Source organism: Heliangelus exortis, chromosome 9 (genome assembly GCF_036169615.1).
Source record: "Heliangelus exortis chromosome 9, bHelExo1.hap1, whole genome shotgun sequence".
In the NCBI taxonomy this organism is placed as follows: Eukaryota; Metazoa; Chordata; class Aves; order Apodiformes; family Trochilidae; genus Heliangelus; species Heliangelus exortis.
Window position 1 is genome coordinate 25,061,141 of NC_092430.1, and position 26,795 is coordinate 25,087,935.

Here is a 26,795-nt window from a genome sequence, read left to right on the forward strand (position 1 = left end):
TAAAACTAAATATGCACTTGCTGGAGACTTTTGTCCCCACCCCCAGAGGGGATGGAAATCCAAAATCCATGCATGTGTGAATAAGATCCCAAACTCCCCCAGGGTTCATACCCTAAATATTGAGCCCTCTTTGGTGAAATCCACAAATGTCTTCCTGGAGGCACCACACTAGGGGTTTATTCTGCTGCCTGGACACAGGGGGGTGAGAAGGCAGAGAGTTACTGACATTATTGTGCTTTTGCTTTCCTAGAGTGTTTTTTCACCCAAGGCACCCAAAGCACTTCCCCCCCAGTGCATGCAGCATGGCAAGGGGTCTGCAAGGTAAGGAAATGGAGGTTTTTTTGTCTTTTTCCAGCTGAGCAGTCAGAGCAAGAGGCTGGGATTTGCCCAAGATCAGTGTGGTAAAGCAAAAATCCCCTGGCCCCCCAGTCCCAGCTGGGGGTGGGTGATGGATTTTCCTGCAGGGATGCACTTAGCTTCACCTCCTCCTGAAAATACCATTTTCTCTGAGATTGGCCCAACAGCAGAGTGAGGGGCTCCTTGCCTCCTGCTTTGCACTGAGTGAACCAGAAGGACTTCACACAGACTCCAGGTGACCTGTGTTTCATAAAATTCCTTAAATCCAGTGAGGGTTTTCTCCATTGCTGTTGCTTAACATGGAACCAGATTAGCAGCATCCCCCTGCAGTTCTTTGAAGGCTGCACTTTTGTTTTCAGTGGGCCAGGACCTTCTTGTAACATCAGGCAGTCATGGTTAAGTTTCAGGTCTTTTGAAAGTCAAGGGAACTATTCTGATTTCTTGTAGAATTTCTTTCACTGGAAGTCCTCTCCCCTTTCTCTTTGGTTCAAAACATTGTATATATATATATATATATACATATTATTTTTTTTTGTCCTTCTAGTGTCATTCTGCAGAATCCCAGTTCCTGACAAAACTGTAGCACTCAGCCTTTTAGCTGAGAGTTCAATTGGCTTCTGGATGCCCTTAGGTCCAACTGCCCTTTTACATGGAATTTTTATTGTTAATCTTCTATTATTGGGGGAATTATTTTGCAAACAGACCAATTCAACTGCTGCAAGCTCCTGAAACCTGTCAGGCTAGCTTTTTATTCTGATTCCTTCTGATAAGGAGCTTTGGTAAGAATTCTGTGCCTCCAGCAAGCTGAGAGCTTCACCTTGGAGGGGAGCAGCTTCAAGGTCCCAGGGAACACAGGGCTCTTTCAGCTTCCCATGAAAAGGGAAGGAAGGAAGGGCTTGAAAATCAGAATCAAAACTTTGCATTGGCTGTGGGACTGCCCCATGGATCAGTGGAAATGGGCTGTGCTGTAAACAGAGGGTTTTAATTTTTTTTAAAAAAAATCAATTAAAAATTAATGTGAGTCAGAGGCAAAGGGTGCAGGGTGTGCAAACTTAGCCAAGGCCCTTTGCCTCTTTTTCCATTGCTGGTGTCTCCAAGGGCTGCTCCAGCTGACTGAGATGCTCCATGCTGTGGGGTCAAGGGGAAGAGCCACCTCAGGACCTGTACTCTGAACCAATTTTATCACCCAGTCTGACCCTTAAAAAAAAAAAAAAAAAAAAAAAAAATTAAAAATGACACTTGAGGAGACCTGTTGGTGAGAACCAATTTTATCACCCAGTCTGACCCTTAAAAAAAAAAAATTAAAAAATTAAAAATGACACTTGAGGAGACCTGTTGGTGAGAACCAATTTTATCACCCAGTCTGACCCTTAAAAAAAAAAAAAAAAAAAAAAAAAATTAAAAATGACACTTTATGTGACCTGTGCATTATTTTTTTCCTTTTCCTCAGTGCCAGCTCCCTGTTAGTAGGAAACACTGCAGCCTTGTAGTGACCAAGGAGATGCTCAAGGGAGAATTCTCTCCTTTTAAGATTTAGGCAGGAGAGGTGTTTTCAGCACCCTTGCATAACATGAGTAGTAAGAAGATTTGCTGTAATTCCATTTCCCAGAGCTTATAGCAAGGGAATGTTCCTCTGTATCACACTTCGTGGTCTGCAAAGCTTGCAGGGAAAGGGTCTGCTCCTCAGGGGAGGGCAGCAGGACCTCTCTGGGACATCCTTCTGCACCTCCAGCAGGGTCTCTTTGGCAAGAGGGACCTGCCAGGTCTCAGTGCAGCTGGTCAGGGGGAGGCTTCACGTGGATCTTGCTTTTAAAAGTGGTTTTTTGTGAATTTCCTGTTCAGATTTTGTTGTCCTGCTCGTGAGAGCAATGCTGAAAGCCAAAGCAAACTCCAGCCCCTCTTTGGTTCCCAGGTGAAGTGTAACCAAGTAAGAGCATTTATTCCTCTGGACAGAGGAGCTCTTCTGGAGCAAGTTTGTTCACTTGTTCTTTTTCTTTCAAACAGGGGGAGCTTATTAAGGGTTTGGTTTGTGTTTTGTTTTGTTTTGTTTTTTTTTTACCTGCTTCCCAGGGAAGGATAGCTTTCCACTAACACAGAGACCTCTGTTTTCTCTGGTAAAACCAAGCAGGCTTTGTATTTTGTCCCAGAAACAGAGTTGCATTCAGAGATAAGGCCTCCCTGCGTTTAGGTTCCTTTGGGTCACCTGACAGAGCCCTTGGTAACCTGGAGGCTGCTTTAGTCTGCATTCCAGAGATGCCTTTCTGCTGCCACTGCACTTAACAGCTTGGGATGCTGCCTGGGCTAGCAGGAGAGCAGAGCAAGAACCTGCAGGACATCACTGAGGATGTCAGTGAGGAACCATGACCAGGTAAAAAAAAAAAAAAAATCATAATTAAAAAAAAAAAAAAAAAAAAAAAAAAAAAAAAGGAGAGAGAGAGAGAAAAAGAAAAGAAAAACCCATCAGTTTGTGTCTCTGGCTTCTTGAACTTTTAATTTTTGAACGTGGGACTTGCTGGGCATGAGGGCCTTGTCAAGGAGGATCTAGCCTGCTGTGCTTTGGGGTTTGCCATCTTCTGAGGTCTTTTCTGCTTCTGTCTTGCCAATAGTCAAACTAAAAGTCCTGTGTGCTGCTACTGGTAGATTTGGGGGAATTAAAAGAAGCTTATAAAGGGGCTTGTGGCAGATCAAGTGCAAGGTGCTGCTGTTTAATTCCCCAGGCAGAGGGTTTCAGCTCAGCCAAGTGTTTGTTTTATAGGAGCTGAAAAGGCTGCATAGATCATTTTGGCAACAAAAGTGAATGTTTTCCTAAACAGGAAACATTATCTTCTCCATCTTGCTAATAGTGTGTTTCTGGAGTCAGGACACAACAACCCAGAAAACAAACCAAGTGGCTTCCACCTCCAGCTCTGCTGCTGCTGCCCATGGAAAGGTGGCTGTTCATCCTTATCAGTTACTCCAGGCACCATCCTGCTTGGGTGATACGTGTGGAAAAGGCAAAATCTGGGTTTTATTTATTCTATTTATTTTTATTTATTTATTTATTTTATTTTATCCTGCATTGTTTAGCTAATTTGAGGCTGTTCAGTGTTGGAGAGCAGAAGGTCCTTCAACAAAAGGTTTGTTGCATGGTGCATGAGGACATCTCTGGGTCAGAGGCTCCTCTATGCTGCTTACATTCAATATTTTAAAATCCTTGCTAAGCTGATATATGCTGCTGATATAATTTCTTTCTTTTTCTTTCTTTCAGACTGGGGCCAAGAAATCCCTGCAATGTTCCCCAGCTTTATTCCTCGTGTTGAACTGATGGCTGGTCCAGAGGATTGTTCCCAGCCTGTCCTCATCTGAGCTGTTCCTGCACATGGTGTGTGCAGAGGGCTGGCAGCCTCTCAAACACAGCCATGCATCAGCTCTTTGGGATGGTTCTGGCCCAAAAGGACCTCTCTCGTGCAGGGGATCTGTTCTCCTTAGAGGATGCTGAAATTGAAGGAAGCCTCTCAGAAGCTCTTGAACAAATAAGAATAATTAGTTCAGCTGCAGTAAGTGAAACACAGGTCTTTCATCATTTTTTGTGGAGTTCAATGTATACAGAAAACATTCGAGATGGGGACATACCCAGTGTAGGTTTCTAAGAGCAAAGGACCTGAGCACCCCTCAGGACAGACACTGTTCCCTGGCTCTTCTCTTGGGTCACCTCTTTGCCAGCACCAAGTGCAGCTCCACAGTCTTCTGAATGTTTCTCAAGTTCTGAATGTTTGTCCAGTTCTGGGCCCCTCAGCTCAGGAAGGAGATTGAGGTGCTGGAGCAGGTCCAAAGGAGGCAACTGGGCTGGGGAAGGGACTGGAGCACAGATCCTATGAGGAGAGGCTGAGGGAGCTGGGGGTGTTGAGGCTGGAGAAGAGGAGGCTCAGGGGAGACCTCATCACTCTCTCCAACTCCCTGAAAGGAGGTTGGAGCCAGGGGGGGGTTGGGCTCTTTTTCCCAGGCAACTCTCAGCAAGACAAGAGGGCACAAGAGGGCTCAAGTTGTGCCAGGGGAGGTTTAGGTTGGCCATGAGAAAGAATTTCTTTCTGGAGAGGGTGATCAGGCATTGGAATGGGCTGCCCAGGGAAGGGGTGGATTCTCCATCCCTGGAGCTATTTCAAAAGAGCCTGGATGTGGCACTCAGTGCCATGGGCTGGGAACCACGGGGGGAGTGGAGCAAGGGTTGGACTTGAGGAGCTCTGAGGTCCCTTCCAACCCAGCCCATTCTAGGATTCTAAGTTGCTTTGGCCATTGCCTGTGCTGTTTGTGCTCTGGTTTGTCCTGCCTACCTGCAGATTATCAGGAATTTTGCACAAATCCCCCCCATTACACTTCTGCAAAGGAAATGCCTGGATTTGCTGCACTAGGTTTTTACAAGCAGTCTGCATTAAGCAGCTGGAGCATCCTGCTGAGCCCTCCCCTGCCTCTGAGAGGCCGTTCCCACCAGAGGGCTCTGGAGATCAGGGAGCTGCTGCCTCAGCAGGCTGGGTTTGATGGATATTTTTCCCCAAATGTGAGAAGTTTCTGCTCTCAGTGTCCACGCAGAGCCAGGACCCAGGACTGTCACCTGGGCTTTGCTGCTGTGCTGTCCCAGCTGGCTGCAGTTACCTTCTTCACCTCTTTATCCATAGAAAAGAAAAAACACAAAATCCACATCTTTATCCACAAAAGAAAAAACAAATGTTTTTTAATTTTCTTTTTTAACAAATGCGTGGATTTTTCCATCACTCTGAGCAAAGCTTGTGAAGGTCCAGCTGGGAACAGAAGCAGAGAATCATTCTGAGGTGGCCCAAATGCTGTGGCTGGTGCTTGTGGCACTGTCACACCTTGAGGACCTTCAGCCCTTTACAACTGATGGTGCTTTAGCAAACCCAAGGACTTGAGGTCACTGCTTCAGCCTGTCTTTTATTGGCTTTTTTTCTTCAAGTGGAACAGCAGAGGTCAGACTGAGGGATGGTGCCTGGGAGCTCTGGGGATTCCAAGTTGCAGGGAGGTGCTGCTGGTTTGTATCCACGTGGCACCTGGGTCAGGGATTAGAGGATTTGGGGATCAAGCCTACTTAATTAACTTTTATTCACATTACATTGATACTAATTGAAAGTAACTGTCTTTGCATGCTAATTGGAAGGGTGTGCACTGGAGCTGACGTGACGTGGAAGGTTTGGAACACTGTGTTTGGTCATGGGTGTTGTGGCTTTAATGATTCCTGGGTTCAGTTTTGGGATGTTTGTGGGAGAAGGGGCCTGGGGGAGTGGTTCTGAGGTATGGAGCTGCAATCCCTCCTCAAGGCTGTGCTTCCAGACAAATGACAAAAAATCCTCCAATAACATAATCCATGTTACAATCCATAATCCATGTTACAATCCATAGTCCATGTTACAATCCATAATCCATGTTATAATCCATAGTCCCTGTTATAACCCATAATCCCTGTTATAACCCATAATCCCTGTTACAACCCATAATCCCTGTTACAACCCATAATCCCTGTTATAACCCATAATCCCTGTTACAATCCATAATCCCTGTTATAACCCATAATCCATGTTACAACCCATAATCCCTGTTATAACCCATAATCCATGTTACAATCCATAATCCATGTTATAACCCATAATCCCTGTTATAACCCATAATCCCTGTTATAACCCATAATCCATGTTATAACCCATAATCCCTGTTATAACCCATAATCCATGTTACAATCCATAATCCCTGTTATAACCCATAATCCCTGTTATAACCCATAATCCCTGTTATAACCCATAATCCATGTTACAATCCATAATCCCTGTTATAACCCATAATCCCTGTTATAACCCATAATCCCTGTTACAACCCATAATCCCTGTTATAACCCATAATCCATGTTACAATCCACAATCCCTGTTATAACCCATAATCCCTGTTATAACCCATAATCCCTGTTATAACCCATAATCCCTGTTATAACCCATAATCCCTGCCTTTGCTAATAGTGAGGATTCAGACCAAAGCCAGTGAATTGTCTATGGGGTGACAGATTTCTGTGTTTAATCCCACCAAAGGTTTGTTGCAAAGGTGGAAGTCAGGAAATGGACAGTGGGTGGCTATAACAACACCCTGTTTCCAGGCTAATTTTGTAGGGGAATTCATTGGCAAATGCCCTTTTTTTTTGCCCCAGGACTACCAGACTAATGACAACGACCAGGCTGTGGTGGAAATCTGCATCACCCGGATCACCACGGCCATCAGAGAGACAGCATCCATTGAGAAGCATGGCCAGGCCCTGGTGGCTCTCTGGGAATCCTGCCTAGAGCACAACCTGAAGCCTTCTGGAAAAGATGAGGACACCCCACATGCAAAAATTGCATCTGACATCATGAGCTGCATCCTGCAGGTGAGCTCAGAGCAAAGGGGTGCAAGGGCCTTCCTCAGCCATTTGGGTTTCTCCCTCCCCAAGCAGCTGTGCTCTGTTTTCTGAGGGTGCCCAGGAGTGGTTGCATCTGTTTGGAACCAAGAACGTGACCCAAACTCTTCATGTGTTACATGAATCTCAAACTGTTCATGTGTTACATGAATCTGGCATCTGCTGCAGTGAATCTGAAGTTCTGGCAGCTTCCTTATCTTCAGAAGTGTCTTGGCTGTTTTAATGCCAGGTTTTGTTATCTTAATGCTCCATTAATTCCAGGGATTTGTATTTCATGTAAGTATTAGAGAGGGAGACCTGGGACTATCATTTTCTGTGGTTACAGAAAGACTATTTAAAAGCATTAAATATCAGGGGAGAGGTTATTCAAATTGCTTTGGAAGGCAGCAAAATGCCAAAGCAAGTTTAATGGCATGAAATTCAGGTCATTAGATATGCTGTCAGTAAGGAGAACCTTCCCTAGGATTTTGACTGTAAAAGCTGAGTCCAGTTACAACACTGAAAACTTCATTTCTGAGCCAAAATCTTCGTGCTGCTGCTCTCACCAGAGGGCTAGAGGGAAGTTATGCTCTGGCTAGGAGAGCTGGAGTCATTGTTTAGACTATTTTACTTAGGTCCTAAAAACAATTACTAGGAAAACAGCTGCAATTGCAGGCTACCTAAACTCAGGAGTCTCTGAACTATCCCTCCCTGTGCACTCAAGACTGTGAAGAAGACACCTCAGTTCACAGCAGCCTTTTGGGGATGGGAATGGGCTGTTCCAAGGATTTCTGAGAACCCTTTCAGTTTGTGCTGCTGGCAAACGTGTGCCTAAAGCAAAGTAGCTCCAGTCCAAGTGTTTTAGGGCTCACACTGTGCTGCAGCTCACTTCAAGAAAGGAGCTCATTGAAATGAAACAAGAGAGTTAGGGAAGTGCATGTACTGCTCCCTGAAACAGAGCTGTTACCAGGAAGTTCCTTTCCAGGGAAAAAGAAAGGCACAAAATGAGTTTTCATAGAGTATGTGAGGGATGGCTGAAGGAGCAATGAATTTCTGACAGCTGGGCTGAACCTCACAGCACGTTGCTGTTGATATTAGCAGCAGGGAGGTCCCCCAGGTTTGCAAACATCACTGGATCATATTATTGAAATCTGGTTTTCATTGTCACCCTCACCTTTTCATCAGTGTGCATTCACATCCTGCTGGTTAGAATGGGACAAATGAAACCTTTCTGCTTCCATCTGAATTCAAACCTTTTCTTAACCAAGTATTTTATATTTAGTGCGGGGGAAAAAAATAAAATTATTCTTTGGAATTTGCTTTAGATCTTTTAAATCCTGGTCAGAGGGCCAAACCTTATCTTCCTGGTCTTTCTGCATGGCCTCCTCGAGTTAACTTGGAGGCAGAATTTGGCTCCTACTCAGCAGTGCCTCTCAGGCAAACATCATGAGGTGTTCTGTTGGTCTGAAGGTGGTGCTGGATGGAGCTCTGCTCACCCTGAGGGCTTCTCTCATCAAAGATGCAGGTTTGGGCCCTGTGGCAGCTGCCCCCAGGAGCTTTCTTGACAGCAAGGAGTTGCTGCAGCCCCTTCTTCCTTAGGGGCTGGTGGGAAGGGAGTGTCTGAGCGTGGCTGCAGCATTCCACTGCTTGGCAGGTCTGTGTTAGGAGGGAAAATCCTCCTGCCTGGTTAACCTTGGCTCTTGTGCATTGGTTGCACAACACAATGCAGCCTCAGTTAGAGTCCCTGCTGCTCCCCAGGAGGGTGCTGGCACAGGCAGCTCCTGCTGCTGGAGCAAGAGCTGGGGGACAAGGCAGCAGGAACAACAGATTTGTCTTTTCTCAGGACTAAACTTGGGGTTTTTTATTTATTTATTTATTTATTTGTTTTCCAGTGCAGCTCCAGATCGGGCATGTGTTAATTTTGGAGTGCTTGCCTCTGGACTGTTTTGTTGCTTTCCAAAACATCTGGGTTCCAGTGGCTGCCTGTGATTTCAGATGCTAATTAAATATAATCGTGTTGCAGGCTTGTTTTCAGAAAACAAGGATGTGTTCCAGTTTCAAAGAGAAGCTCAAAACCGAGTGAAGAGGAGAGAAAAGCACTGATTAAGGAGGCTCCAGAAGGAACTGAGGGTGGCACACAAAAGCATCCTGATCATTTCCAGGGCAGTTAGATAGGGGAAGCTGAGAGGCAATAGATGTGTGCAGCCTGTCTGCACTGTTTCAGGTGTACAAAGAGTTGCAGAAAACCTTTTCTGACCTTCCTGTCAAAACCTAAGTGGATGTGCAGGTACCCCTGAGGTGACTGGTGCTGGGTGCTGTGTTGAGGATGGATTTCAGCTGGTTGGAACACTTTCATTTGGCCCTGATATTCAGAGAAATTGATGGTGCTGAAGATAGGAAATCTAACTTATTACTAGAGGAAAACTGATCAGTATTGAAGCTGCTTCCCTGTGAGCTTCTCTCCCAGTGCTCCTACACATGCAAACTCTTCCTGCTGTGACCAGTTTGCTTTAGTCCCTGTGGCTCCACATGAGATGTTGTCCTGGCAAAAGTGGAGTCCTTTCTTTCTTCATCTGGTGTCTTCCAGCACAAAGAGCCCAAAATTCAGCGTTGCAGTGTGCTTGGGTTTAGATGAGGGAAGCTGTGACTTGTAAGTCACTTGGGGTTTTCTCCCCTCCTTTTGAGTTTTGGTTTTCTACTCTGCTTAGCATGAGGCTTTATTTTAGGAACTTTATTTTAGGAACTTCTCCCAGCTGCCTGCTTCTCAGTGCTCTTCCTCTGTTTTCCCAGAATTACAACCGCCCTCCAGTGATGGCTTTGGCTGTCCCAGTGGCAGTGAAATTCCTCCAGAGGGGCAACAAGGAGCTGTGCAGGAACATGTCCAGTTACCTCTCCCTGGCTGCCATTGCTGCAGCAGACCTGCTGGCTGACCACACAGACAGCATTGTCACAAGTGTCCTGCAAGGTAGGAACACGTGGGGATGTCTGGGTTTAACCCTCCAGGGGTTTAGCTGGGCTGTGCTAGGGGTACATCCCAGCTAGCAGGTTACACATGGCCAGCAGGTCCAGGGAAGGGATTCTGCCCCTGTGCTCAGCCCTGGGGAGGCCACAGCTTGAGTCCTGTGTCCAGTTCTGGGCCCCTCAGCTCAGGAAGGAGATTGAGGTGCTGGAGCAGGTCCAAAGGAGGCAACTGGGCTGGGGAAGGGACTGAAGCACAGATCCTATGAGGAGAGGCTGAGGGAGCTGGGGGTGTTGAGGCTGGAGAAGAGGAGGCTCAGGGGAGACCTCATCACTCTCTCCAACTCCCTGAAAGGAGGTTGGAGCCAGGGGGGGGCTGGGCTCTTTTCCCAGGCAACTCTCAGCAAGACAAGAGGGCACAAGAGGGCTCAAGTTGTGCCAGGGGAGGTTTAGGTTGGACATGAGAAAGAATTTCTTTCTGGAGAGGGTGATCAGGCATTGGAATGGGCTGCCCAGGGAAGGGGTGGATTCTCCATCCCTGGAGCTATTTCAAAAGAGCCTGGATGTGGCACTCAGTGCCATGGGCTGGGAACCACGGGGGGAGTGGAGCAAGGGTTGGACTTGATGAGCTCTGAGCTCCTTTCCAACCAAGCCCATTCTAGGATTCTAGGATTCTATGAAACATGTCTGAGGCACGTGTGTGTGAAGCATGGGGAGGGACAGCTCCATAAACATGGGATGGAACATGTGAGGCACAACCTCACGTCAGGCTGGCTCAAGGAGGACCTTTGACACATGAACTGACCAAATCTCGTTGGCTCTGGAGGTTTCATCACAGCCTGGGTGAGCCCCAGGGCAGGAAACACATCTGTGCTCATTAGTGCTCCCTGCTAATGGACTTCAAATTACAAGCCATGCTATGAGACACTAGTTACTGGGCTCTTATCCCTTCTCTTAGTGTCACTGGCAGCACTCCAAAACATAAATGGGGATGAAATGAATCCCATCCTGTGGCAAACCAGTCAGATGTAAGCTATAAAAGCTCTGTAGTGGTTCTTTAATTTGCCTGCATTGATAGCTTTGAGTGGAATATTGTTGCTTAACTGTGTATATTTTACTTTTGTGGTTTAGAAAGCCAATGGGATTCATACCTCCACAAAAAGAAAAGTCCATTTTAGGTGGAGTTATAAAGCTCAGTGTAGTTGTTGTGATGCAGTGCTACTGCAGTGGTAAAATCCTGGTTTGTTTGTCTGCAAGTAGGGGTTAAGGCAATGGTTAGCAAGAGCTGTCTGCTTATTCCAAGAGTTATTTCAAGTTAGGAAGATTTTAAGCCCCACACTAAAAGTCTGCATTGTCTATTTATAAAAAAAAAAAGATAAATGGAGTGTAATTCTTTTTAGGCTTTTTATGGAGGAATAGCTAAACTGGAAAGCAGTTTTGTTGTTCTGACACTCTGGTAAGAGTTTGCAGATTTCTGTCTGCTTTGTTTGAGGACGTGTGTGACTGTAAATCAGGATAAATATTTCTGAGCTAGGTGATAATACTGAGGAGAGTCCAAGAACAGAATATTCCCAGTGACTCACAGAGCCACCTGGAAAATCTTTTAGGACTTGTGACATTACTGATTATTTGTTTGACATTGTGCCTTGCCTCTTGTGGAAAAAAATAAAGTGAAATGGTTTTTATTGCAGAGTTTAGAGGCAAGGTGATCAACACCCCCAGCTGATGGTTTAACCCTGACTGCTCCTGGTTGTGTATTGATGTCATTCCACCAGCAGATGATGCTGTGGGCACCAGGTTTGGAAATTCCAGCCTGGAAAAGGGCATCCTGAGCAGGCCAAGTGCTCTGCTTCACACCCTGGCTTCGTTCCACTGCACAGAGTTTGTGTTTCAGGCATGAAGGGGCTGGGTGAGCAGGAGCCACACTTCCAGGCTGAGTGTTTGCTGAAGGGAGAAGGGAAGCAAGAGGATAAAGTGCTGGGGCTGGATGGACAAAGAGCCTTCTTCTGGCTCAGCCTCCTGGCTCCAGGGAGACTGACAGGAGACTGTGCCTGCCAGGGAATGAGGGCTAACTGGACTTTTCTGATTACTTGGGGCAACTCTTTGGCAGCACAATCGGTTTCTTATCTTACTGGGGGGAAAAAAAGAGCTCTTTAGAAAGAGTGTTTAACTACTCTGTTCCCAGCTAGTGGGAACTCAGCTCCTACCCATGCAAACACCAGTGCTGTGCCCCAGGATGCCTCCAGCAGCCCCAGGGACCAGGGAGATGTCTTCTGCCAGCAGCAAAACTCTGCCCTGCAGCCTTGCTGTAAGCTGAGAGTCCTGGGGCTGCTCCACCTTCCAGAGCCCTCTCAGGAAAGGGCTTTTGGAGCCCAAACTCCCCCAAAATACTCTTTGCTTGCTGCTTCCCAAACTAAGGGACTGTTGGCAGAGAAAAAGGCAGTTAAGGTAGGAAGGGAAGCCAATGTCCTGATGGAGGGGACCTGAGGTGCTGGGCAGGGCTCTGCTAGTGACTGTGGGCAAGGTTTGCTCATCCAGAGAGGTGCTAAAGGAAGAGCAAAGCAGTTGGAAAAGAGGAGAGTTTTCCAGCTGAGTCAGGGAGACTGAAGGGACTGGGTCTGCTTTTGGTCACCTGCCAAACCAGAAGAGAGAGAGGAAAAGGCTGCTCCTAAGACAAAGCATTTCAGGAATGAGGCAGAGGCAGAAAAGCAGCCAGGAAGGGCTTTTGGTTATCTTTCTGAGGACTCTGATTTTTGAGGATTTGGTTTTCCAGACCTCACAGACATTTGTTTCCATTTAATGAGGGCACTCTAAGGGAAGAGGAGTGGGGAGCTGTTCTGTCCTTGCTCAGTGTTGGGACTTCAAGTGGTTTTCTTGACTGTGAAGATGTGGTTTCTGGCTGAGAGCAGCTGAGCAGAGGTAATCTTTTAGGGCTCTGCAGCTAAGGTGATTAGCAGATATTACTTAGTAAGGGATTTTTGTCAGACTTATTGCTATTTATTATTTAGATACATTTTTATTGCAGGGTAACAGGACAAGTGCCAGCAACTGGAAGGGTTGTTTTTACCTTAAGCAGTGCTGGCAAAACTTTTGAGCAGATCATGTAACCTTAGCTAGGAAGGACAACCTGCTTGACTGACAGTCAAGTGGAAATTACCTTGCTATAGGTTTTTTCTTACTACTTTTATAACGTGGAAGGAAGGAAGGCACTGGTGGCTGCATCATATTCAGAGATAAGGATAGCAGCAACGTGTCAAGAAACTTTCCAAAGTGCAGTCTTAGGACATGTGTAGAGAAAGAGCAACATGTGAGCAGAGCTGCCAGGAGCTGCTTCCAGCAGAAACAAGAACTGCTTGGAGTGAGACATTCTCCCCAACAGCTTGTTTAGAGGCTTCAACAGGTACTGAAGGAATTGTTCTTGTCATAAATGGTTACATACCCAGCAAATAATGATCCATCATTGTCTGCTTCAGCTCATTTTGCTGCAGTTCATCATTCTCCACTCCAGCTCATTTTTCTACAGGCAGATCACCACCAGTGTCTTGGCTCTGTGTCTGCTGCTCACACACTGCATCCAGCCCTGTGTTTGAGTGGATTTTAGATAAGCTGGTGAGCATGAGAGAGGAAAGCCTCTGCCATCAACTCTGTCTTGTAGGAACCTCCTGGCAGCATCAAACCAATTGGTGACTTTAGGTATCTAAATGTGTCTTGAAAGCTACTATGTCCTTCTAGGATGAACAGCATTATGCATGGGCTACTGAGAGAAATATTTTTTTTTTGAGTGAGTGAGGGTATCTCAAACTCCATAATGCTTTCATAATCCTTTCCCTTGCTAGCACAGCCTCAGGTGAGTGCACGTGTGTCACTACCAAAGCACCTTTTCTGTACAAGTAACCATGTGGCAGAACTTCTAGGGTGGCAGATCCTTGGGTTTGCAAGAGGGAATTGTTCTCAAGATGGGACTTCAAAGCCATTTCTCTGGCTAGAGCTTGGGTTTTGGTCCTCTGAGGGCTTCTTTGTGAGCTGGCAGTTGTAAATCTTTGGGTTTTCTTCTCCTAGAGACTAAAACTGTGTGGTTAAAATTCCCACTTGGTCCTTACTTCCAGAGTTCCAGTTCATGAGAGGCATGGGAAGTTTTAGTTCAGTAAAGTATCTTTATTTACAGAACGGCTTTACAAAAATAATCTCAATAAAATTATTACAAAGTCAATTTACAATATAATACAGCTGCACTTCCACAAAATGGAGCATCAGGTTATGCTGGGGTAATATTACTTTTATACGTCAGCTCAATCCGTGGCATAAACAGTGCTTTAAACAAGGAGCTAGTTTTGTTATAGTCTAGAACTTACTAACAATGCTTAACAAATGCCTTTCCTGGCTGGGGTGGTTCCTCTGTACAATTCACATTAGCAGTGGAAAACCCCATGGCTGGAGGAGCCTGGTGTGTGCAGGGGCTGCTCAGCAGGTCCCCAGGGGGTTTCCTTCAGCAGGGATGCCAGGAGCACCTCTGGGCTCCACAGTGTCCACAGTGGCACCCTCAGACATCAGAAGCACTCTGCTAGGGAGCCAGCACTGGGCTGACCTCACCTTGGGGTGGGGTTTGGGGTTGGTTTGTTGGGTTTTTTTCTCAGTGTTTTGCCAAAACAGCAGGCAGAGGTCAGAGCCCATCATCTCGGGATCTTCTTGTGTAAACTGGTGGTGTTGATCTTCCTTGGGAACCCAAGGGGCACGGGCTCCTGTGGCTGTTTGCTCCTACCTGTTGGCCTTCAGCTTGTCAGGAAACACATTCTGTGCTTCCAACACTGCTGTGATGGAACCTAAGAGATGTACTGAGCTCCTCCAGATGGCAGAACTTCTGTGACTCCCCACCCGACGACGTTGCCCCTGCTGCTGCAGGCATCCTCCCCGCTCTGGGCTGCTATCTCTTGGGCACTGAGCACTCTGTCCCACAGGTTGAAGCCAGTTAATTTCCCAGAGAAGGCTAAAGCTTCATCAAATCCCCCTCCAACGCAGCAGCCGTTCTTCTCCTGCCCAAGCTGCAAAATCCCTCCTGCTGGGATGGTGTGAGCAGCAGCAAAGCCCAGGGCACTGCCCGCCAGCTCTCCCTTCACCCACAGGGATGCAGATCCCTTCTCCGAGCTCCAGGCACCACAGAGATGGAGCCACTTCCCAGGAACAACTACGTTTTTGGCAGCTAACTTGTGCTGCTCACCACCCACGAGGAGCACTGCAGAGTCCCAGCTGAGATAGAGCTGGATTTCATAGGGATTGAACTTGGTTCCATAGGAGAAGACAACAGTTTTATCCAAAGCCTCCGTCACCTTGATCCAGATGCAAGCAGTGAAGGAGTGAAGGGTCATTCCAGCTGCTGGGTGAACACTCCCAAAGATCTTTTTTGAACGCATGGGGAACAGAATTGCTGTTTCACACCCTGAAAAAGGTAGAGTGTTAAGCAAATTAAAAACCAGTGGAGCTGCACATGCAGAGTTAGGAGCTGGGATGTACCCAGCTCGCTCCTGGGCTTCCTGAAAGCTGCTGGGAGCTGAGCACCTCCTGTGCTCCTTGGAGCAGCCTGTGGAGGAGGGGTCCCTGGAATAGATGGACTTTGAGGTCCCTTCCAACCCTTCTGTGAAGCATTCTATGAAAACAGCAACCTTGGGGTGAGGAGGGGGGTTCAGTGATGTGTCAAAGGGCAGCTTCCCACCCGGTGCTGCTCCTGGGTCACCAGGGCTTGTCCTCTGGAAAGGACAGGGGCTGCTGAGAAGGCAGCAGAAGCATGACAAGATTTGTTTGTTTATTTCTTGTAACAACTCCCTCTTCTCACCCTGCCTTCAGGGGCTGCCCCCCAGCAAGGTTCGTGTGCACTGCTTGAACAGGGGGAAAGCAGAAGACAGATTTGTAAAGCAATTAATCTCTCAGCTCCAATTAGCATGCTGATAACAGCCCGGCTTAGCTGAAACCACTAAGAGAAAATTTATGAAACTTAGAGAAGTAAGTGATGCTCCCTCCCCTCCAGGCATTCTGGGCAGCCCAGGGACCATTCCCCAGTCCTATATAACTTAATATTCTGAGCAGCACAGGGGCAACAGCAGCCCCCTTCTCCAGCTAAACCGGTTCATTTCCTGTTTAAACAACCTGGAGGATCTAAACTGTGTGTTGAAATTTCTGCCTCAGTGAATGAAGGACTCTTTGTGTGTCCTCCTGGGTCAGGCAGGCTGCTGTGTTATTTCAGAGCCTTTCAGCTCAGAGCAGGTTTTACTTTTCTTCTTTGGTCATTTTTTGAGGAGGGGCAGAGAACAACTGTTGGGGATACTCCTTAAAACACTGCTTAGGAACACTATTGTGGAAAAGCTTTTAATTAGCAAGCTTTCAGGCTTTATTATCAAGGCCTAAACAAAATTAAAACCAGGCCCACTGAAGAGCAGAAAGTATGATTAGAAAATCCCTGGAGTATGGTTGGCAGTAACTCAAGATGTGAGAAATTAAAGGCAGTTGCTAAAAATTCCCTCGGAAAAAAAGAATTTCCAGAGTGTGTCTCTGGAATGACTTAAAATGTACCTTTAAAGTTATAAAAATGAGAGTATTTTATATAAAAGCATGTTGGAACCCGTGGAAATAATCTGGGCTTCCACTGCTGAGCCTGAGATCCTTCCTTCTGATCAATTTTTTTCTCCTCTCACCTAGTGCAGAGGAGCTGGCTGCCTTTCAGGAGAGATAAAGGATGAGATCATGCTTTCTGCAAAGCAAAAGTCATGTGTTTGGGGGAGATGCTGTCAGACCTGCTCCCAGTGCACGAAGATTACTACAGTGTTATGATAAATAAAGGAGTAAAGGCAATTTACTTCTAACATGGAACCCAAGCCCTGCCTGAGAGGGAAGATTGAGGTTAGATTGTTCAAAGGCTTTGATGTGAGTTTGCTGGGTTGTGTTTGCCCTGCAACAGGCTGCTGTGGGCTGTTCCTGGGATTTAGGAGTTACAAGAGGTGTTGTAAGGGGGTGTAGCAACACCTGGGGGTGTTGCTAAGGGTCACTGGCAAACCTGGGGTAACTGCACCCCTGACTTCCTACTCACTCACATCCCCCCAATCCCCCAGGGGATTTCTGTGGGGTTTCTAAGCTGCAGTTTGTGGAACAGACAGGCATTAAGGATGTGCCAGTGTTGAGGAGACACACAGTGAGAGGCAGAGTCCTGCTCAAGGCAGGAACATTGTACACCTAGCAGTTTTGCCCCCAGGTGTTGAACAGATGGGGGGATGCTCTGCCACACACAAGTTCCTCCAGCAGCTTTTCTGGGCATCCATCCCATTAGAGTGCACAGCAAAACTGGCATGAAAAGGGAGATAGGAGCTTGCTGACCACTGTCACTGGGGAGAGGAGGAAGAAAAAACAAAAAAAACCCAACAAATCAACAGTACTACAGTGCTACTAAGTTTTCCAAGCTCGAGGAAATCTTCTGCCCTGCCAGGTGTGTGCAGTGAAGGTGCCTTCCCTGCTGCAGGGACCTTAGCCTGGTGACACCAGCAGCATGTCCTTGGATCTACCCCTGCTCCTGGGAAGCTGGAGGGGATGCTTTGTTTTGGAAGAGGAAGGAATGGGGACATGCAGGAAGGGGAGAGCTCAGTCACTCCTGCCCCTGCAGAGGAGTTACCAGCTGGGAAGGTAAAAGGTGGGAGAGCATTGTTTGTGTGTTTAAATCTGTATGTTTGCTGCTGCCTCCCAACTGGTTTGATCCAGGAGGTGGGATCTGAAGTGGCTCTGCCCTGGGTAAGGACTTGGATTAAACCCTTCTTTGATCCCCTGCTGGAAAAGCTCCACACCTCTTTTGGAAGAGCAGGGGATGGGTTTCCCCCCTGTCTGTACAGACTGCTCAAAGCTGCTCTGGGGAGATCCAAAGCTTGCTTTGGAATCCTGTGCAGAGGAAGGTGCTCCAGAGGGGTGTTTATGGGATGTGTTTGGGCAGGCCCAGCAACAAGAGCTCTTTCAGGAAACCCTGGTGCGCTTGGACTTACCTGCTGGCAGCAAGTGCTGAGCTGCCCACTTCTGGGATGCCTTCAGCTCAGCTCTGGTTTGCTGCAGCTCTTTCCACAGAGAGTTCAAAATGAGATTCTCTCCCCTGCTGGGACTGGATTTCTGGTGCTGGAAAGCTGTCTCCTGAGCCTCCACCTCGGAGCTCCTCAGCCAAGCACTCTCCAGCTGGCCCAGCCTGCTGGACACGTTGCGGCTCAGCACCAGGACCTGCTGGAGAACCTTGTCTTGCTCAGACTCCTGAAGCCTAGCTTCCTCCCCGTGGTCACCCTTCCTCACCAGCTCCTGCTCCACCTGTGACACCATCTGGGAGGTGGCTTTCTCCACGGCCCCTGCCAAGGTGCCCGTGAGGTGGGCGGTGAGCTGGGTCAGCTCTGCCCTCAGGGTCTGCAGGTCCACCTTTAGGATCTCATCCAGTGCCTGCAGCATCATGTTCTCCTTCATCTGCGAGTTCTCCAGCATGATGAAGAGCTTGTCCCACTCGGTGTGCTCCCTCTGGCAGTCACACGAAGCAGCTGGGGTGGAATGGAAGATGCAGATGTTAAGATACAGATGTTGCCGTGCCCTTGCACTCACACTTTGAAACAGAAGGAGCACTGACAAAACCTGGCTCTGCTCAAGGCTCGTGTGCTCCAGGCTGTCAGTCTGTCTCCCTCTACAGCAAAGCAGCAAAGCAGCGTGCCTTAGAGAAATCCTAAAGCTAACTAAGCAGCAGCAGCAGCCTCTCGCAGGAAAATTGGAAAGAAAAAGAAAGTTACAAAGCAAATTGCAAGGCACGGCAGCCAAGTGTTCAGCTTTTGCTGTTCCTAATAACCCACCAGTACGTGCACAGGCTGCTTCAAAGGAAACAATCAAACAATCAGACAACAAAAAAACCCTTCTGTTTGTAAGAAGAAGTGTTACAAGAGCAAGGCAACAAAGAGCACAATCCTGCACTTAACCCAAATCCCCTTGAAATCCACTTACTTTCCTCCGTCCCCAGAACGGGACCTTCAATTTCATTCTCCAGATTCACATACATGAGGTCATAGTCATCCTCCTCATCCAGAACAGAAGCAGAAGCCCTGAAAACACAGAGCAGGGTAAGCAGGGAGAGCATCGCTCGGGGCAGCATTCTCCAGCTCCCGGCTGGAATCCCTGGGCTGGCCGGAGCTGAGTCCGAGGCTGCAGCAGAGCCCGGGCTGGGAGCGGGAGGCACCGAGCCCCTAATAAAGGCTCCGAGAGCCGGGTTTGAATGAATGAGCAAGGCTGGTGTAAGAGCAGCACGGGGGGGCTGGCCAGGGGAGGAGGGGGCGTGCAGCTTCCTCAGCCCGGGGGTTGTGTCGGGAGGAGATGGACTGAGGGGCAGAGGGAGGGGGGGAAAGAAACGGCGGCAATGGGGAAAGCTGCGGTGTCCCCTCCGGGCTGGGGGGGATGGGATGTGCTGGGGGGATCCCCCTCCGGGCTGGGGGGATCCCTCTCTCGGCTGGGGGGATGGGATGTGCTGGGGGCATCCCTCGCCGGGATGGTAGTATGGGATGTGCTGGGGGGATGGGATGTGCTGGGGGGATCCCACTCTGGGCTGGTGGGGTGTACTGGGGGGGATCCCACTCTGGGATGGTGGAATGGGCTGGGGGGATCCCACTCTGGGCTGGAGGGATGGGATGGGATGTGCTGGGATGGGATGGGGTGGGGGGGATCCCCCTCTCTGGGGTGGATGGATGGGATGTGCTGGGGGACCCCCCTCTGGTCTGGGGGGATGTGCTGGGATGTGATGGGATGGGGGGGATCCCCCTCTCTGGGCTGGTGGGATGGGATATGCTGGGGGGATGTGCTGGGGGGGATCCCCCTCTCTGGGCTGGAGGGATGGGATGTGCTGGGGGGGATCCCACTCTGGGCTGGTGGGATGGGGTGTGCCAGGGGGGGTCCCTGGGAGATGGCTCTGTCGGGGCTCCTGTGTGCTCCGGGCAAAGGAGTGGGCAAAGGTGTGCTGTCTTCTCAGCACACTCAGTTTTTTGGTTTTGTAGCTAGGTCTGGAGGGGGTTGGTAGAAAACTAAAGATACCTTGGAGTTAGTTTTGGTTCAGGTGTGTGGCTTAAGCTAAATATTGTAGGGGTTTTGATACCTCTGAAAACTCCTATGTACAGAGAATTTCCTGCTGTAAGCACCAAAGAACTTGTTGCAGTGCTGCTGTCCTAGCCCTAATTACCAATAACACATTAATTGTCTGGAGAGAGAGAGGTGAAGAGAGAAGAGAAAGAGAAAGAGAAAAGAGAAGGGAGAAGAGGAGAGGAGAGGAGAGGAGAGAGAGGAGAGAGGAGAGGAGAGGAGAGGAGAGGAGAGGAGAGAGGAGAGGAGAGGAGAGGAGAGGAGAGGAGAGGAGAGGAGAGGAGAGGAGAGGAGAGGAGAGGAGGAGGGAGAGGAGAGGAGAGGAGAGAGAGGAGAGGAGAGGAGAGGAGAGGAGAGAGAAGAGAAGAGAAGAGAAGAGAAGAGAAGAGAAGAGAGAGAAGAGAAGAGAAGAGAAGAGAAGAGAAGAGAAGAGAAGAGAAGAGAAGAGAAGAGAGAAGAGAAGAGAAGAGAAGAGAAGAGAAGAGAAGAGAAGAGAAGAGAAGAGAAGAGAAGAGAAGAGAAGAGAAGAGAGAGAAGAGAAGAGAAGAGAAGAGGAACAAGAACTACTTTGGGATGGGTGCAGTATCACCTCTGATTGCCCAGCTCTGAGAAGGAGAAGGCTGGGCAGCTGTGTGTGCCCAAAGCCCTCAGAAACTGATAAGGTGTGACAAGCAAATGGCAAGAGGTGCTCAGAGCTAACACAAACCATGAAAATATGAGAAAACACGAGGCAACAGTGAGCTGTGTTGTGCTTCCTGACCTTTCTGAAGTTATACAAAGAACAGGCACAAGCTGTGGCATCTGCTTGGAGAACTGACAGGTCTGTGTATGCAGGTTACTCAGTTAGAAACAATTCCATGTCACTGAGGTCTCTTAAATCTCACTCCAAAGTAGTGGGGCTGTTCCTACAATGCCTTTGCTTTTCACTTGCCCTGCTTCATGGAGCTAAACCCCAGAAAGCTTGTGTGGGGAACTGCCCAAATCTGCCTCTGTGCTCTTCAGAGAAGTTTTGTGGCTGCAATCCATCCCTTTGTGTCATGTGAATTCTGTCACTCTTTTAGCAGGGCCAAGACTTGAAATGGTTGTTTTCTCAGCTCAAATAATTATCCTCCTTTTCTGGGTGCCTCTCTGGCTGTGCTGTCCCAGCTTGGGCAATCAACAGCACATCTGGGCTTAGTGCCTGTCTCTCCTTGTGTAAAGCTGGTAGCCTTACTTTGTCTCCCCTGAATTCCTGCCCTCTGTGCTCTTACAGCTGATGAATTTTGCCATTTCCAGGAACATGGGAATCTCATATTTTGCAATTGTTGCTGAAATTCAGCTGGAGCTGGAGGGGTCTGCTCTGCACGGGCAGGAAACCTCCAGTGGAAACTGACTGAATAAGTGCAAAGAGATGAGGTGTCCCTGCAAGCACTGAGTTACCCAGAAAAGAACATAATTTTTAGTATATTTGGGAAGAAAAATTTTCAACTTCAATCTCAGATGTGTGTCTAGAAAAGTTCAAGAAAATGCATCCTGTCCCTTTGGTTCCAGCTCGGGGTGACTTGGTGCTTTGCCTGACTCCCAGAGTACACTGGTGACACTGGTCAAAGCAGTGACACCCGGTGTAGAGATTCACTTGTAACAACAGAAAGAGATTTGTACAAAGGCTGTGGCTAGAAAATGCTCAGAACTGAGAATTCTGCTCATCTGCTTAGGGTAATTCATCATTAGGGTAATTCCTTCCTTTGCAACTGGCCTTTGTGCTTCTTTTCCAGAAGAGACCAAGGCAGGGATCCCGAGTGTCTGTGGGGTTTGAAGCTTTCCTGCAGCACAGCAGTGGTTGTACAGGAGGCTCTGAGCTGCCTGCAAGGAGAAGCCAAGGATTCCTTGAGCAGAAGAAAGGTTGGGGATGGGGTGCAGGAGCGTGGCTGGCTGAGGGGTGGAGGCACTGCTCCCTCCCAGCTACAAGGAACCCTTAGGGATCATTACAAGCTGTTCCACTAAAACTTGTCTGAACCTACAATGAATTATACGTTAGTAACTTGGCTCAGAGGTGATGTTGCAAGGCTGAGCAGCGTCTTGGGATGTGTTTCCTGTATCTGGCAAGAGCCAAGATGTGGCCCAGTCTGCTCCATCTATCCTTTTCTCTGCTCTCCGTGGAGTGACCTGCTTATCTTCCAAAGTGAGGAGGCTCAGATTTAAGTGGGAGAAATAGCAGGAGGCCAGAGAGCTAGTTCCTATTGGAAACCAAATCCAAGGAGACCTGAAGGCCTTTCAGGGCTTTGCAGAAAGGAGCCATACTCCCTGGCTATAGGCAGATGGTTTCCATATGTTGCTCAAGTGGAACTTAAATCTATGGAGGCAGGCATGCTCAGCAATGTGAAGTTATATATTTTGCTGTGAGCCCGGGCTTCAAACTGAATTATGCACAGACATCTTCAGGAAATGTGTGAGAAGAGGGGTTTGCATATCTTTGTCTGTCTGCAGTTGACTCTCTGGCTCCTTTCTATTCCTGGAAGCAGCATCCTTAACTATTTCTGTTCAGATTTACTGCCATGCACATTTAGTTCTCTTAATAACCAACTATCCTTCCCATATGCTGCTTATTTAATCTGAAAGCCTGAATCTCCACAGAGGAGAAATACAGTTTTTATGTGCTCTCTAGCCTTTTTCTGGGGGTTGTAATTTAAATCACACTTAGGATGGCTGAGGGCTCAACATGCATTTTCCATGCAAATTGGAAAGCCCACTGAGCAGCCTACTCAAGAATGGAAATAACAATGAAGAGGGTTTACTTATTTTTTTTTTCACACTTGTTTTGTTATCCCTGCAAGCATCCTTTCTATTTAGGTCCTTTATTTGTCTCCTTGGATGTCCATCTGCTCTGTTGCCAGGGAACTGGATGCTGCTGCGTGTCCTGCCTGCTCTGTATGAGAAGCAACCCCAGCCCATCACCCTCCACCTCGGGGACTTGGTGGCCCTGATGGCTCAGCTGGAGCAAACTGAACAACACCACCTCCTCCAGCTCTTCCAGATGGTGGCCAGGAAAAAGGAACTGGGGGTAAAACTGCCTCGGGAAGATCTTCCTGCTAAGTGCTGCACCTCCTCTAGAAGGGGCTGGTTTGTTTCAGATGCTTGGGGAGGGCTGACTCTAGCTGAGGAGTCCCATAACATGCATGACACTGCTTTCCTCTGCTGATTCCTTGTGAATTCCTTAATTCCATTCCAAACTTTCCACCTAATCATAAAGACAACGTAACAATGGCTCTGCTGGACCAAAACATTTTGTGATAAACCAGTTTTCCATTTTTATAGCTCTTCCTCTGTCAGCTGAGTTTGAGTTCCCAGAACTATGTTTCCATTAGAATGTGTGAACTGTATTGAATTTTATAGGAACTGTATTAAATTATTGCTCAAGGAAAATCAATGAGTTAGGAGCTGATTGGGAGTGCTGTGGAGATACATTAACTAAGGGAAAGACATCATGCTTTGGAACTTGCATGTCACTGGCAGCACCCAGAGCTGATGTGTCTGAAGTTGCTTTTATTGTCCTTACAACCATTATTATCATTTGTTACAACCACCCATTTATCCAGCCTCCCACCTGGGAGGGGGTTTTTCCAGAGCTGTAGCTATCAACTTGATGAACCTGATAATCCTCCAGAAGGATCAGAAGAATGGGTCACCTCATGCCCTCTTTCTGTGTTGAAATAGCTCTTTACACAGCTGCAAGCATCTCACTGAATCAGAGGTGAATCCTGAGCTTCTGTGTTTATATGAAAAACAACCATCCAGTGGATAGTTGTCTATCCTGCATCCTGTTTGGAAGAGGATTTTAAATACTGCACCCTCAACTTCTTGGAAACTCTGTTGTTACAAGAAATGACAACTTGCACGCAGCATCTTTAAATTTTATTTATTTATTTATTTATTTTTGTGCAGTCAGGGTCTTGCTTCTTATTTTCCCCTCTATTCCAACCATTAACCTTCTCTCATTATTTAATTTCTGGTGGAAACCAAAAATTTCTACTAGGGCTTTATCCTTCCCCAATGATACAGTAGATTAAGTCCTATGTTGTTTTAATCAAAAAAGTCTAGGACTGGCCCAGAGCAAGGGAAATATTTGGTGAGGGTGATTTTTAAATTTTTTTGTGTGTGTGTCTTACTTGTCTCTGCATAACTGCAATATTTCCAGGCTCCATCTTACCCTTATTCCATAGGTTGGGCTGAATGAACTTCACTTGACCTCAGCAACAGCCCCGTGCAAAGGTCAGCAAGGGTGGAAAACTTTTATTAAATGGAAGTCTAGGGTTTCATTTTGATCACTCCAGTGTACAATACCTCTTTTGGTTAGGTGCACTCCCAGCTACAACCATTTACAAACAGATAGACATGTGCCCAACTTTTTTCTGCATGGTTTTTTAACAGGTGCTGCAAGAGTGTGTTCCATTTTTGCTTGGCCACCTGAGAGACCCTGAGCACAGTGACATTATCCTCAACATACTCCTAGAAATTGCCAGCTATGAACCCACAGCCTTAGCCACCTCTCTTCCCCAGCTGAAAGAAATTGGTGAGGCTTCTCCCAGTCTGATTGGGCAAACAGCAAAGATCTTTGGAGCTGTTGGGCATATTGATGAGGTAAGTTTCAAACTAAAAGGAGTTGGTTGGTTAGTTTTGTGGTTGGGTTGTTTGGATTGGTTTGGGGTTGTTTTTTTTTTTCCTAAATCTTGGATAAAACAATACATCTAGGTGTTCCTTTCTTTCCAAGTAGCCAGGCTGCTCCAGGAGGACATATTCCTGGGCATGAGACCATCATGGGTCAAAATTATAATAGCAGCCTGGGGAGGAGAGCAAGTGCCACAGAAATCAGCTGTGGTATTTTGGTGCCCTTCTGTTCAGCAAAAAATGGTTGTATAGCAAAGGGGCTCTGCAGACATGGTGACAAGGAAAGAAAATTGCTTGAAGAGAGTAATGAGCATGAAAAAGAGAAATATTTACATTATCATAACTGTATTATTATTTATTATTTACTGTGTATCTGGTCTGTACCTGGGTGCATTCTGGTTACATGACTTGTCTTTTCACTTAATGCCTAAAACTATTTGCTAAAAGCACAGGATTGTCATTAATCCAGGGGCTTGGCTAAGGTAGGTTGCAGGGAAGCTCTGTGTGAAAGAAAAGGCAAAGGAAATAACATATTTTGCACAGCCTTTGCATGAGATCATATTTTCAGTGCCTATAGCCTCCAGGAATGCTGTAATCAGGCAGTGAAATATGAACTTCCTGGTGGAGTGGGATGCAGAGGTTCTGGCTTCCCAGCTGCAGTGAACTGGATACTGCAGACAAATGGCTTGTAATGAGAACACTCAGGGGGCTGCTGGGCTTGGGCCTCAGCACTGCTGCAGCTTGGGCTGGGGTCTGACCCCAGGGGAACATCGTGCCTGGAAAGGATTTGCAGTGACAAACTCCTGAGAAACGATGGCAGCACAGGGAACTGGCACTGACCTGTCAGCTTCAGTGGGCTCTGGGGGCTCTGCTCACTGCCACCAGCAGGCTCAGACACACCTGGGGGCTGCAGACACCTGGGGGCAGCTCTCAAGTCCCTCTGCCCATCCCCAGAACACCCTGAGCATCCCCAGGTTCCCTGTGTCCCCAGGAGTCAGGGACACTGCTCCTGGGGATCCGAGCTTAACTCGGGATCCCTGCTGGGACTGGGAGATGCTCAGAGCCCAGCAGGACCCTCTGCTGTCCCCCCCTCCTCCAGACACAGCCTGGAGGTCACCACCAGCCTGCAAATTACCTGATTGCTGAAGACCTGGGGTGTCCCTGGGGACACCACACTGCTTAGACTTGTGCCACATCGTGGGCTTTAGTGAGGATTGGTTTCTCATTCCCAGGTATGGGATTGTGTGTCTGTCACCACTGGTAATGGGCACTCCCCTTCCACCTCAGTTCTGTAAAGGCCCAAATAATGTTTATGCTGAGCTCAAAGCATTGCTGGCAAATGGTGCAGATTTTTATGGCCGTGGCATCAAATGCAGGGTAGGTCATAAACCCAACACGTGGCACTGGGCTCTGCCACTCAGACACTGCATGCAGGTCAGCAAAGAGCTCCTCAGCTCTGTCTTCTGCCTTTAGGACACCTCTTCTGTTGGCAGCCCTTCTGAAACACATAATAGTGACAGTGGTCACCAGAGGCATGCAGGAAAGTTAAAGGGGAAATTTTCCTGTTTTAAGAAGTCAGAACTGTCTTGGTCATACTGGGAGGTGAAAGAGCTGCAGTAATTTAAGTGGGGATTGTGGAGGCTGAGAGGGGCAGGAGCTGAGGGCAGGGACAGCCCCTGTGTGCTCCTGCTTTTTGACTTGGAGGAATCAAAAGCAGATTTGGTTTGGCTTTGTAAATCTTATTTCTGTTGTGGGAGGAGTGGGGGGAGAAGGCAAAATCACACTGGAGACTGTGAGCTAAAGGGGGTTTCTGGTTCTCTCCTTGTTTCTGTGAGCCCAAGGAGGTTTCTGGTCCTCTCCTTGCTCCTGTGCATCACTCAGTAAGATTTCCCTGTGTAAGAGCTCAGTGGGAAATGAGAGGACAACAGCAGCTTGGAATTGGATTTATTGGCATTTTCTTTCATGGGTGGAGGCTCCTATGGGAAAAAGAGGTGGCAAGGGTTGAGGCTTGGCCCTTTGTGGTACAGAGTGTAGAGATGAGCAGAAAATCATGGAATCACAGGCTGATTGGGGTTGGAAGGGACCTCTCAAGTCCACCCAGTCCAAGCCTTGCAGTCTCAGGGACACCCTCACCCAGATCAGGGTGCTCAGAGCATCCTTAGACCTCACCTTGAACATCTCCAGGGATGAGGCCTCAACCCCCTCCCTGGGCAACCTCTGCCACTGTCCCACCACCCCGATGGCACAGGACTTGTTCCTGACACCCCATCTAAATCTCCTCTTCTCTAATTTAAAGCCATTGCCCCTCCCA

General features: G+C 47.8%; 2 protein-coding genes across 8 annotated transcripts in view; one reads left to right on the forward strand and one right to left on the reverse strand.

The window, feature by feature from the left end:
• The first annotated feature begins 269 nt into the window (after window positions 1–269).
• VEPH1 (ventricular zone expressed PH domain containing 1) overlaps window positions 270–26,795 on the forward strand; it is a 62,122-nt gene continuing 35,596 nt past the window's right edge. For 2 of the 7 annotated variants that reach the window (XM_071752825.1, XM_071752829.1), the window contains exons 1-6: window positions 270–321; window positions 3,605–3,893; window positions 6,542–6,757; window positions 9,557–9,731; window positions 22,714–22,880; window positions 24,248–24,457. In XM_071752825.1, coding sequence (XP_071608926.1) covers window positions 3,756–3,893; window positions 6,542–6,757; window positions 9,557–9,731; window positions 22,714–22,880; window positions 24,248–24,457 — 906 coding nt within the window. In that variant the 5' untranslated portion in view covers window positions 270–321; window positions 3,605–3,755. Of the gene's footprint in view, window positions 322–2,412; window positions 2,726–3,604; window positions 3,894–6,541; window positions 6,758–9,556; window positions 9,732–13,247; window positions 13,561–14,358; window positions 15,058–15,077; window positions 15,168–22,713; window positions 22,881–24,247; window positions 24,458–26,795 lie in introns of those variants that run through there. The other 5 variants (XM_071752827.1, XM_071752826.1, XM_071752832.1 and 2 more) reach the window with 5 other exon arrangements.
• On the reverse strand, window positions 14,545–19,000 carry PTX3 (pentraxin 3). The gene is made up of 3 exons (XM_071752833.1): window positions 18,719–19,000; window positions 17,737–18,267; window positions 14,545–15,158 (listed from the first exon to the last, which is right to left on the reverse strand). Exons 1-3 carry the CDS (start codon window positions 18,864–18,866, stop codon window positions 14,545–14,547), a joined length of 1,293 nt encoding a protein of 430 aa, XP_071608934.1. The 5' UTR covers window positions 18,867–19,000.

Coding starts and splice junctions, on each gene's coding strand:
- PTX3 (XM_071752833.1), bottom strand. CDS start 18,866: ATGCTGCCCCGAGCGATGCTCTCCCTGCTTACCCTGCTCTGTGTTTTC. Junction 18,268..18,718: donor CGTTCTGGGGACGGAGGAAA/GTAAGTGGATTT, acceptor ATTCCACCCCAG/CTGCTTCGTGTGACTGCCAG. Junction 15,159..17,736: donor TCAGCACTTGCTGCCAGCAG/GTAAGTCCAAGC, acceptor TACCTTTTTCAG/GGTGTGAAACAGCAATTCTG.